The following is a 12440-nucleotide window of genomic DNA, read 5'->3' on the forward strand; positions in this document are numbered from 1 at the left end:
AATGTGGCGGAAAACCACGCCCACTAGAATTTCGCGGGTCATAGTGAGGTCGTTTTTAGACGCAGTGTCGATATTACGGCAGGTCTTTGAGATTGTTTTTACAAATTCATGTAGTCTCAGAGTGTTCTAGGACTACGGGATACGCCTATGTGTGGCATACTGTTCTTTTCGTCAGGGCACTGGGGACGCTTCACAAACATGCTGCCAGTAACAAAGATGGCCGCCCTTAGTCATCTGTAGAACGGTTTCCGGGGTGAAAGGTCATTTTCTGTCGCTTCTGAAGATGGCTGAGATCGCGTTGTAGTGTCCAGCTGGTGGTCGCGTTTCGGTCGGTACAAGGAGGCTGTCGGTTCGGCATCTTCCGCAGAGGTGCAGTATACCGGGCGGGGCTCCGGGTGCATGTCAGCCGTATGCACATCCGTATTCATAGCGGTGGTCATCTTGTGCCTCCATCACAGGGGGCGACACATAATCCTGCCCGTATTGGGGGACGGTGTGTGGTACTAGGCCCCGGACTGAGGCATCGGGCAGTGAATGGGATATAAAGGCTATGGACACCTTACCCACTATTTTATCATTGTATTTTGCTCTTTTTTGGGGGGTAAGATTCCCTATTTTTTATTTTTTTTTGCAATTGGTCTTTATTAAAAATGTTCAGCACTTAATGTGATGCAGTTAAAAATCTGTCACTTTGCAGTCTGTCCCTCCTGAGTCCTGACAGCTCATGTGAGGCCTAAGCGCTGTTTGAATCCGACGGGCAATTCCGTGGCCGAAACTGCCCGCCGGATCCGGAAAAACGTCTGAAAACAGATTACATTTAAATCCTGATCAGGATTCTGATCACAATAAAAAAAAATGCATTGGAAAAAACAGATCTGCCATTTATGGACTTAAACCTTTTTTTGCACATTTTTCGGGTTTAACATGCAAAAGCAGGATCCGGTTTGACGGAACGCACGGCGCCGGATCTGGTGTTCAGTCAAAGTGTTCTGGATTTTTGGCCGGAGGTAAAAATACAACATGTTAGGGCTCTTTCACAATTGCGTTCTTTTCTTCCGGCATAGAGTTCCGTCGTCGGGGCTCTATGCCGGAAGAATACTGATCAGGATTATCCCCATGCATTCTGAATGGAGAGAAATCCGTTCAGGATGTCTTCAGTTCCGGACCGGAACGTTTTTTGGCCGGAGAAAATACTGCAGCATGCTGCCATTTTTGCTCCGGCTAAAAATCCTGAAGACTTGCCACAAGGCCGGATCCGGAATTAATGCCCATTGAAAGGCATTGATCCGGATCCGGCCTTAAGCTAAACGTCGTTTCGGCGCATTACCGGATCCGACGTTTAGCTTTTTCTGAATGGTTACCATGGCTGCCGGGACGCTAAAGTCCTGGCAGCCATGGTAAAGTGTAGCGGGGAGCAGCATACTTACCGTCCGTGCGGCTCCCGGGCGCTCCAGAGTGATGTCAGGGCGCCCCACGCGCATGGATGACGTGATCGCATGGACACGTCATCCATGCGCATGAGGCGCTCTGACGTCACTCTGGAGCGCCCCGGGAGACGCACGGACTGTAAGTATACCACTCCCTGCACATACTATGGCAACCAGGACTTTAATAGCGTCCTGGGTGCCATAGTAAGGCCTCTTTCACACTTGCATTGTCCGGATCCGGCGTGTACTCCACTTGCCGGAATTACACGCCGGATCCGGAAAAACGCAAGTGTACTGAATGCATTTGAAGACGGATCCGTCTTCAAAATGCTTTCAGTGTTACTATGGCACCCAGGACGCTATTAAAGTCCTGGTTGCCATAGTAGTAGTGGGGAGCAGTATACTTACAGTCCGTGCGGCTCCCGGGGCGCTCCAGAGTGACGTCAGAGTGCCCCATGCGCATGGATGACGTGCCATGCTATCACGTCATCCATGCACCTGGGGCGCCCTGACGTCACTCTGGAGCGCCCCGGGAGCCGCACGGACGGTAAGTATGCTGCTCCCCGCTCCACTTTACCATGGCTGCCAGGACTTTAGCGTTCTGGCAGCCATGGTAACCACTCTAAAAAAGCGAAACGTCGTATCCGGCAATGCGCCGAAACGACGTTTAGCTTAAGGCCGGATCCGGATCAATGCCTTTCAATGGGCATTCATTCCGGATCCGGCCTTGCGGCAAGTCTTCAGTTTTTTTGACCGGAGCAAAAAGCGCAGCATGCTGCGCTATTTTCTCCGGCCCAAAAATGTTCCGGTCCTGAACTGAAGACATCCTGAACGGATTTCTCTCCATTCAGAATGCATTGGGATAATCCTGATCAGGATTCTTCCGGCATAGAGCCCCAACGGATTACTCTCCATTAAGAATGCATGGGGATAAACCTGATCAGTTCTTTTCCGGTATAGAGCCCCTAAGGCCTCTTTCACACTTGCGTTGTTAGTATCCGGCGTGCACTTCCGTTGGCGGAAGTGCCCGCCGGATCCGTAACACCGCAAGTGAACTGAAAGCATTTGAAGACGGATCCGTCTTCAAAATGCGTTCAGTGTTACTATGGCAGCCAGGACGCTATTAAAGTCCTGGTTGCCATAATAGTAGTGGGGAGCAGTATACTTACCGTCCGTGCGGCTCCCGGGGCGCTCCAGAATGACCTCAGAGCGCCCCATGCGCATGGCTGACGTGCCATGCGATCACGTGATCCATGCGCTTGGGGCGCCCTGACGTCACTCTGAAGCGCCCCGGGAGCCGCACGGACGGTAAGTATACTGCTCCCCTGCTCCCCACTACACTTTACCATGGCAAACAGGACTTTAGCGTCCCGGCAGCCATGGTAACCATTCAGAAAAAGCTAAACGTTGGATCCGGTAATGCGCCAAAACGACATTTAGCTTAAGTCTGGGTTAATGCCTTTCAATGAGCATTAATTCCGGATCCGGCCTTGCGGCAAGTGTTCAGGATCTTTGGCCGGAGCAAAAAGCGCAGCATGCTGCGGTATTTTCTCCGGCCCAAAAATGTTCCGGTCCTGAACTGAAGACATCCTGATGCATCCTGAACAGATTTCTCTCCATTCAGAATGCATTGGGATAATCCTGATCGGGATTCTTCCGGCATAGAGCCCCGACGACGGAACTCTATGCCGGAACAGAAGAACGCAAGTGTGAAAGAGCACTAAGACGGAACTCTATGCCGGAAAAGAAAAATGCTAGTGTGAAAGTACCCTCAGGCTACTTTCACACTCGTGTTTTCGGCAGATCCGTCATGGATCTGCAAAAAACTGATCCGTTACAATAATGCAACCGCAAGGCATCCGTCATGAACGGATCCGTTATATTATCTGTATTAGCCAAGACGGATCCGTCATGAACTCCATTGAAAGTCAATGACAGACGGATCCGTTTTCTATTGTGCCAGAGAAAACTGATCCGTTCCCATTAACTTACATTGTGTGCCAGGACGGATCCGTTTGGCTCAGTTTCGTCAAGTGGACACTAAAACGCTACAGGCAACATTTTGGTGTCCGTCTCCAGAGCGGAATGGAGACTGATCGGAGGCGGAACTGATGCATTCTGAGCGGATCCTTTTCCATTCAGAATGCATTAGGGCACTGATCCGTTTTGGACAACTTGTGAGAGCCCTGAACGGATCTCACAAACAGAAAGCCAAAATGTGAGTGTGACAGTAGCCTTATCTCTGATCTCCTGACATCATAAATACTCCACATGAGCCATCTGCTGACAGGACTCAGATGGGGCAGTCTGCAAATAGACGGTTTTATAACTGCATGTATCACAAACAAAACAGCAAATTTTTTTTTTTTACTAAAGACCAATTGAAGAATTTTTTAATTTCTTCAATTGGTCTTTTAGCCTCAAATAAGTAAAATGCAATCATAAAAAATGGCCCTGAAGGTGTTTATAGCTTTTAAAGGGACGGTAATAGCGCCAGTCTTGCTCATGGGTTGCATCATGTATTGCAGTTCAGCTTCTTTAAAGGGGTTGTCTGGGTTAAGAGCTGAACCCGGACATATCCCCTTCTTCACCCAGGCAGCCCCCCTGACTACCCCCCCCCCCCCCCCCCCTTCCTTGTAAAACGGCTTAGGGCAGTGCTAAGGGCCGCCCATTGGTGACATCACCGGGAACACTGCTAGGTGGACAGCTGGTACGTCACAAGATCTGCTGAAAAAGGGCAAGGAAGAGCATCGGCGCATGAAATACTCCAATGCTCATGTCAGAGGGGCTGCTTTGGTAATGAAGGGGATATTGAACCCGCACAACCCCTCTAAGTAAATGAGGCCGACTGCAGTTCCAGGCACATCCCATGGTCAGGAGTGGCGCTGTTTATGTATAAAGGAACAAAATAGATAATTTTCCTAATCCCATAGAAGCAGATTCCCACTGCCATCAGATGACGTCACATGTGCCCTAGATTCACACATCTGAGGCCACCTTACAGGGAGCCTGTCGCCAATGCCCCCCAGCAGCTTTAAAAACGTGTTATGTAGAAACTGGATTTGTCACCTTCTCTATACTAGTTCCTAATGAATAGTCATGGCGATGCCACAGCTTCCAGGCTCAGCTGAAACACCGTCTTTAATCCTCAGATCTCCTACAGATGTATTTTACAGGATTTAAAATGCGTTGTACCAATATATCAAAGGAGTGCAAGCTGAATTTTATGTAAATGTATTATAATAGAAAATGGTATAACTGCCTATTCTCTAAACAAATGTAATCGTTAAAGGGGTTCTGCACTTTGTTTAAACTGATAATCTATCCTCTGGATAGATCATCAGCATCTGATTGGCGGGGGTCCGACACCCAGGACCCCCGCCGATCAGCTGTTTGAGAAGGCAGCGGCGCGCCAGGAGCGCCGAGGCCTTCTCACTGTTTGGGCTCATGCACGCGACCGTTCCGTTTTTTGCGGTCCACAAACCGTGGATCTGCAAAAAATGGAAGCCGCCCATGTGCCTTTTGCAATTTGCGGAACGGAACGGGCAGCCCATTGTAGAAATGCCTATTCTTGTCCGCAAAACGGACAAGAATAGGACATGTTCTCTTTTATTTTTTTGCAGGCCACCGAACGGAGCAACGGATGCGGACAGCACACGGAGTGCTGTCTGCATCTTTTGCGGCCCTGTTGAAGTGAATGGGACCGCACCTGAGCCGCAAAAAACGGTCGTGTGCATGAGGCCTTACCGCAGGCCCAGTGATGACACGACTAGTATCACTAGCATGGGCAGGGCTAAACTCCATTCAAGTGAACAGAGCTTAGCCGCGCCCAGGCCAGTGATACTAGTCGTGACGTCACTTGGCCTGCGGTAAACAGTGAGAAGGCCGCGGCGCTGCTGGAGCGCCGCTGCCTTCTCAAACAGCTGATCAGCTGGGGTCTCGGGTGTCAGACCCCCACCGATCAGATGCTGATGATCTATCCAGAGGATAGATCATCAGTTTAAACAAACTGTAGAACCCCTTTTAAAACCAGAATATCCCTTTAGGTGAATGGGCCTTGGCTGCAATACCAAGCACGGCCGCTATCCACTGTATGGCGCTCTGCTTACCATGTTGTGAAGAGGCCACAGCGCCCTGTGGGCACTTCAAACAGATGATCAGTGGCGGTTTTGGACTGAGGACCCCCACCGATCATCTATTGGTGTCCTATACTGAGGATAGCTCATCAATATTTTACTCCCTCTAAATGTATCCTGTTCTGTTTATTCCCCCCCCCCCAGCCATGGTCAAAGGTAAATCCGGCCATGGGTCTGGAATAACATGACCTTCTGTCACCCGGTGCCGACCGTCTAGTAGTGACCCGGAGCTCATGTGTTTTTATTTTTCTCTCTTCTCCACAGCTGTAGTCCGTACACTCGCAGCAATGGCTGCCGTCGGTCTGAAGAGAGAAGGTCCTCAGTTTATCAGTGAAGCGGCAGTGAGGGGGAATGCCGCTGTCCTCGACTATTGCAGAACATCGGTTTCTGCACTTTCCGGAGCCACTGCCGGCATCCTCGGCCTCAGCGGCCTGTACGGATTCATCTTTTACTTCCTTGCCTCTTTTCTCCTCTCCCTGCTTTTGGTGTTAAAGTCTGGACGCAGGTGGAACAAATATTTTAAATCGAGGAGGCCCCTTTTTACCGGGGGGCTCATCGGTGGCCTCTTTACCTACATCCTGTTCTGGACCTTCCTATACGGCATGGTGCATGTGTACTGAGGTCTGCCGTGTGGACCTGCCTTTCAGGAACACTCTTTTTAAATGGAATTCACAGACCCCTGCCCAAGAATGAATCTGACCCAGAGCGTTCCTTCTCAATGAATTCTTCTGCCCGGTTTCTGTTAGTAACTTATCAGTTATGTCCTCTTTCCTCCATTAAACCTGTTCTAGGCTTCTGGATTTACTCACATCTTGTCAGATGATTCCATGACATGTTAATTCCCAGGAAAGCGATATAGAACAGTCTCAACTATGCAGTAATGTGTACGATGGGTCATGTATGTATCCCCAGTGTAATGTTTCTAGAGCTTCTGCTCACAGTATGGACCTCAATCGCTTGGTAAAATTCTCAGCTGCTACTTCTGTGACTTGACCAGTATATCGAATCCTAGCTGTATGTGCACATATATGTTAATTAAATAAAGCTATACAAAAGGGGAAATCGGCAGGAGGTACAGTAGCTTAATGTTCTGATCCGGAAATTGCCATAGTACCGGTCCCAGGTGTTACTCACTCAGTGGAGATGTGGCTCCTTTTAACCACATTCACTTTCACAGGTGCCCAGACTGGGGTGGGAAATGTAAGAAATCTCCCCGTTCTTCACCCTTAAAGGGGTTGTCCCATAAAAAATATTCTACAGTTTTCAAACCAGCACCTGGATCTAAATACTATTTGTAATCACATGTAATTAAAAATGTAGCATAGCCACTGAGCTATTCATTAAAATCTATCTGTATAGCGCCACCTGCTGTTTGCTTTTTCTTATTTCTTTGACCTGCTCACTGAGAAGGCTGCACATGCTCAGTTTTGTCCTTCACCTGCCTCCTGAGCTGTGATGGGGGAGAGCTGAGGCACGCCTCCTGAGCTGTGATGGGGGAGAGCTGAGGCACGCCTCCTGAGCTGTGATGGGGAGAGCTGAGGCACGCCTCCTGAGCTGTGATGGGGAGAGCTGAGGCACGCCTCCTGAGCTGTGATAGGGAGAGCTGAGGCACGCCTCCTGAGCTGTGATGGGGAGAGCTGAGGCACGCCTCCTGAGCTGTGATGGGGGAGAGCAGAGGCACGCCTCCTGAGCTGTGATGGGGGAGAGCTGAGGCACGCCTCCTGAGCTGTGATGGGGGAGAGCTGAGGCACGCCTCCTGAGCTGTGATGGGGGAGAGCTGAGGCACGCCTCCTGAGCTGTAGCAGAAAAGACACTCCCCTGAGCTTTCAGCTTGATATAAATCTAGCAGAGCAATGAATGGGGAGATCTCTGGATCCATGTGAGGTACGGGGCTGGTTCTAGCTTTGTTACACAAAGATTGTCCTGTACTATATGATGTCTGATTTTCATTTTTTTTTCATCAATCATGGGATAACCCCTTTTAACTCCCACTAAGAGGTATGTTTTTTCTCTGTTGAAATTCTAGGTCGCTGCTCCCATTCACCAGTTTGTGGCTGTAGTACAGATGGGGACATAATGTAATCAGATTTGGGAGCAGTACAAAAATAAGTACCAGGTGAACAATCCAAAGGGCGACGCAGAAGTGTAATCCAGGAACAAAGCTAATGTAAAGGTCAAATTTAGAATACAGGGGACTAGTGTTGGGCGAACTTCTGTTTTAAGTTCAGCGTACGAGGTTCAGGTTATCTAAGAATTCCATTATGGAATTCCTAGATAACCCGAACCTCGTACTCCAAACTTGAAAACAGAAGTTTGCTCATCCCTACATGGGACCAGTTGCCAGACAAAGATGGCCATGGACAGATCCAGCAGGGCCCACTGCTGGAACCCAGTGAGGTGACTAACACTCCTCTGATGAGTTTCTTTGTAGCAACTGCCTTTTACCTAAAGGGGTTGTCCAGTCTTTTTGGATAGCCCCTACCCCCCACCAGACTTGGGGAGCAGGTAAGTATGTGTGATTAAAGGGCACTTGGTTCCGGCTCCTTCAGGTTACAGCCCACCAATTTCCTGCTTTTAGTGGATGGGGAGGTCACATATCCAACTACAGCCAATGTAATGTGAACATTGTGTGACATAGCTAACCACACGCACTGCTACACCTACTCTTCAAAACTGGAATAAATGTCAAACTGCAAAAAGTCCCACTTTTCTTTAAAAAAAAAAAATAAGCACAAAAACTAAGTCACAAAAGAAATAGAACAGAAAAATAGACCAAATGATCAGCATAGTCATATGGCCTGATGACACTGCTACGCTTAGACAGAAGAGACGGGGGCCCAAAAGTTACAATTCAGCCTTTGCTGTGTTTTAACTCGTGGCCCACCTCCCCCTTCCTGATCAGGGGATCCATTGCTTGTATCTCCACCCTACCGCCTCCTATTAATCTGTCCTATAGTATTTTGTTTGCTTTTCCTCAGAACCATGTCTAATAAACATGATGGAAGAGGACGGCTCATGGACGTGTATCTGATGTAAAGTATAACAGTACCTTGGTCTATGAAGCTCCTTTCTGCTCGTGCTGTCCCAGGTCCTTCCGGGAGACTTTGGGCGGTGACTTTACATTATACAGTATCACTTTATTGCACATCATTAACTTTTTAGTCTTTTTATTTTATCTTATTTGTCTTTTTATCATTGTTTCAATATCTGGAATACAGGTCAGATCAGACCTCAATCACTTTACTATAGAGCCAGACACGGCTTTATAACTCCTCTAACTTATATTAGGTAAAATATTACATTGGCTCCCCCTAGAGGTTGGTAGAGGGCAAATTGATTTGTACCAATCAAATTGTTCATCTGAAAGAGATGTTCAGCAGCAAGGGGCTGCCCCCACTGCTCAGGCTCCCACATCCTAGTTACAGGACCGGATATCTTCCAGGTAGCGGCGCACGCACAGTCGCTGTTTCGGTATTGAAGATGCCGTCATTGACTTTCTATCAAGGCCATCTTCACCTCGAGAAGACACATTGGGGCTCTTTTGTCGAGCTCGCCTGTTTTTAGTTGTTGTTTGCTTCACCTGTCTTTTGCTAACTGGTTATCAAGTCTCCCAGCACTTCATGAATTAGACTAGGCGTATTGGCATTAGTCTGAGTACTACAGGTTCATTTTCCCTAAGATGGGTCTAATTAGTGTGCGCATGAAAATGTGGGGTGAGTAAGCTGAATGGAGGCACACGCCTCCATGAAAGTAGGCAAAATCAGACGAAGAAAAGTACTGCTGCCCTGGAGTGGAGTGCAAATTAGGCCTCTTGCACACGGCCGTTGTGTGCTCATGGCCGTATTGCGGGTCCGCAATCACGAAGATGTGGAACAGAAGCATGGATTAGTAGCACTGAGTGCTTCCGCACGGCAAAAAAATAGAACTTGTTCTATTTTTTTGCGGATGCGGATGGATCACGGACCCATTTAAGTTGAATGGGTCTCGATCCATCCCGGCCGCCGCACGGATGTTGGCTGTGCATTGGGGACCGCAAATGCACTACAGACGTCTGAATGGACCCTAAAACAATATTTTTACGCCTAGAACAGGAGCAGGCACTACATGCCCCATTGTGCTCAGCTGCGCGCTTCTAACGCCTCATTTTAGTGATTGTCAGGGCCTCAACACTCAGACCCCCACCGATCAAAACCTTTTATATGTCACTATGACATCATTTTTCAGTTTTTACAAATTTACAATTTTTAAGAAGATTGTACAAAACAAGGGGACGTCCCTTTACAAAGAAATGTCAGAAGTGTAATAACAATACACAGAATCCCTCAAGATACAATGGCCTTAGGACACAGTGGGGGAGATTTAGGCTCCATTCACACGTCCGCAATTTTCCTTACGGTCCGTTTTTTTGCGGATCCGTGTTTCCGTAAAAACCTTCAGTTTTTTTTTTTTTTTACAAAAGTGCATCCACATCTGTTCCGTGTTTCCGCAGAAATAAAAAAGTAAGGAGGAATACATGCTGCTAGGGTAATGCGGATGACATTTGGTGTCTTTCCGCATGTCATCCGCTTTTTTGCGGATCCATTGAGTACAATGGGGCCGCGGACCGCAATTTGTGGCCAAAAGTAGGACATGCTTCATTTTTTTTGTGGAACCGCATCACGGAAGTGCTGATGTGGACAACAATTACTCCCCCATTGAAATGAATGGATCCGCACCTGTTCCGCAAAATTGCGGAACAGATGCGGAAGGAAAATTGCGGACGTGTGAATGGAGCCTTATCAAACTGGTGTAAAGTAAACTGGCTTAGTTGCCCATAGTGACCAATCAGATTCCACCTTTCATTTTCAAAAGGAGCTCTGAAAAATGAAAGGTGGAATCTGATTGGTTGCTATGGGCAACTAAGCCAGTTTACTTTGCACCAGTTTTGATAAATGTACCCCAATATTTTCAACAAACAATGGTCTTTCCTGGACTAGACTCAACGTCCAATGCCTCAGACTAACACCCAACTAATCGACATTGCTATTTCTCAGGTAAAACACTTGTATTGTCTTCCTGGTAGCTCCTATGTTACATTATGTCCGCCTCCGCTTCCTACGTGTCTGTCCAGTATGTGTGAACAGTAGATTAGCTCAGTGTACCTCACCTCGGGTTCAGCACTGCAGGGATGTCACCCAATCTCTCCTTGCTGTCCAGCTGCTGACTGACTGGCTCATCAGTGACCCTATAAATACCTGCCTGTCTCTCCCTTTGCCTGATCACTCCAGGTCCTGCTAGTCTGCCTTACCTTGCTATCTGATCTATGGTCCCTTTACCTGTCAGTATACTGACAATCGCCATCCTGACCTCAGCCTGTTCCTGACCATGAGTTAGTCTGATTCCTTTGGTACTCTGTTCTGGTGTCGCTGGTCCCAGTGTATTAGCAGTCTACCACTCCTGGGTGGTTGGCACAGTGGATCCACAGATCGTAACATCCTTTCTATAGTACAGTGTGCTACTACAGTCGTGGCCAAAAGTTTTGAGAATGACACAAATATTATTTTTTTACAAAGTTTGCTGCTAAACTGCTTTTAGATCTTTGTTTCAGTTGTTCCTGTGATGTAGTGAAATATAATTACACGCACTTCATACGTTTCAAAGGCTTTTATCGACAATTACATGACATTTATGCAAAGAGTCAGTATTTGCAGTGTTGGCCCTTCTTTTTCAGGACCTCTGCAATTCGACTGGGCATGCTCTCGATCAACTTCTGGGCCAATTCCTGACTGATAGCAACCCATTCTTTCATAATCACTTCTTGGAGTTTGTCAGAATTAGTGGGTTTTTGTTTGTCCACCCGCCTCTTGAGGATTGACCACAAGTTCTCAATGGGATTAAGATCTGGGGAGTTTCCAGGCCATGGACCCAAAATGTCAACGTTTTGGTCCCCGAGCCACTTAGTTATCACTTTTGCCTTATGGCACGGCTGGAAAATGCATTGTTCTTCACCAAACTGTTGTTGGATTGTTGGAAAAAGTTGCTGTTGGAGGGTGTTTTGGTACCATTCTTTATTCATGGCTGTGTTTTTGGGAAAAATTGTGAGTGAGCCCACTCCCTTGGATGAGAAGCAACCCCACACATGAATGGTCTCGGGATGCTTTACTGTTGGCATGACACAGGACTGATGGTAGCCCTCACCTTTTCTTCTCCGGACAAGCCTTTTTCCTGATGCCCCAAACAATCGGAAAGAGGCTTCATCGGAGAATATGACTTTGCCCCAGTCCTCAGCAGTCCATTCACCATATTTTCTGCAGAAGATAAATCTGTCCCTGATGGGTTTTTTTGGAGAGAAGTGGCTTCTTTGCTGCCCTTCTTGACACCAGGCCATCTTCCAAAAATCTTCGCCTCACTGTGCGTGCAGATGCGCTCACACCTGCCTGCTGCCATTCCTGAGCAAGCTCTGCACTGGTGGCACTCCGATCCCGCAGCTGAATCCTCTTTAGGAGACAATCCTGGCGCCTGCTGGACTTTCTTGGACGCCCTGAAGCCTTCTTAACAAGAATTGAACCTCTTTCCTTGAAGTTCTTGATGATCCTATAAATTGTTGATTGAGGTGCAATCTTAGTAGCCACAATATACTTGCCTGTGAAGCCATTTTTATGCAACGCAATGATGGCTGCACGTGTTTCTTTGCAGGTCACCATGGTTAACAATGGAAGAACAATGATTTCAAGCATCACCCTCCTTTTAACAGGTCAAGTCTTACATTTTAACCCAATCAGCCTGACATAATGATCTCCAGCCTTGTGCTCGTCAACATTTTCACCTGAGTTAACAAGACGATTACTGAAATGATCTCAGCAGGTCCTTTAGGGTCCATTCACACGTCCGTTGTTTC

General features: G+C 47.7%; 1 protein-coding gene across 1 annotated transcript; it reads left to right on the plus strand.

Annotated features, from left to right (window-relative positions):
* Positions 1–220: 220 nt before the first annotated feature.
* EMC6 (ER membrane protein complex subunit 6) lies at positions 221–6625 on the plus strand. The gene is made up of 2 exons (XM_044286777.1): positions 221–369; positions 5828–6625. Exon 2 carries the CDS (start codon positions 5851–5853, stop codon positions 6181–6183), a length of 333 nt encoding a protein of 110 aa, XP_044142712.1. The 5' UTR covers positions 221–369; positions 5828–5850; the 3' UTR covers positions 6184–6625.
* Positions 6626–12440: the final 5815 nt, after the last annotated feature.

This window comes from Bufo gargarizans, chromosome 3, assembly GCF_014858855.1.
Source record: "Bufo gargarizans isolate SCDJY-AF-19 chromosome 3, ASM1485885v1, whole genome shotgun sequence".
In the NCBI taxonomy this organism is placed as follows: Eukaryota; Metazoa; Chordata; class Amphibia; order Anura; family Bufonidae; genus Bufo; species Bufo gargarizans.

Excerpts from the sequence above, each read along its gene's own strand:
- EMC6 (XM_044286777.1), top strand. The coding sequence starts at position 5,851 with ATGGCTGCCGTCGGTCTGAAGAGAGAAGGTCCTCAGTTTATCAGTGAA.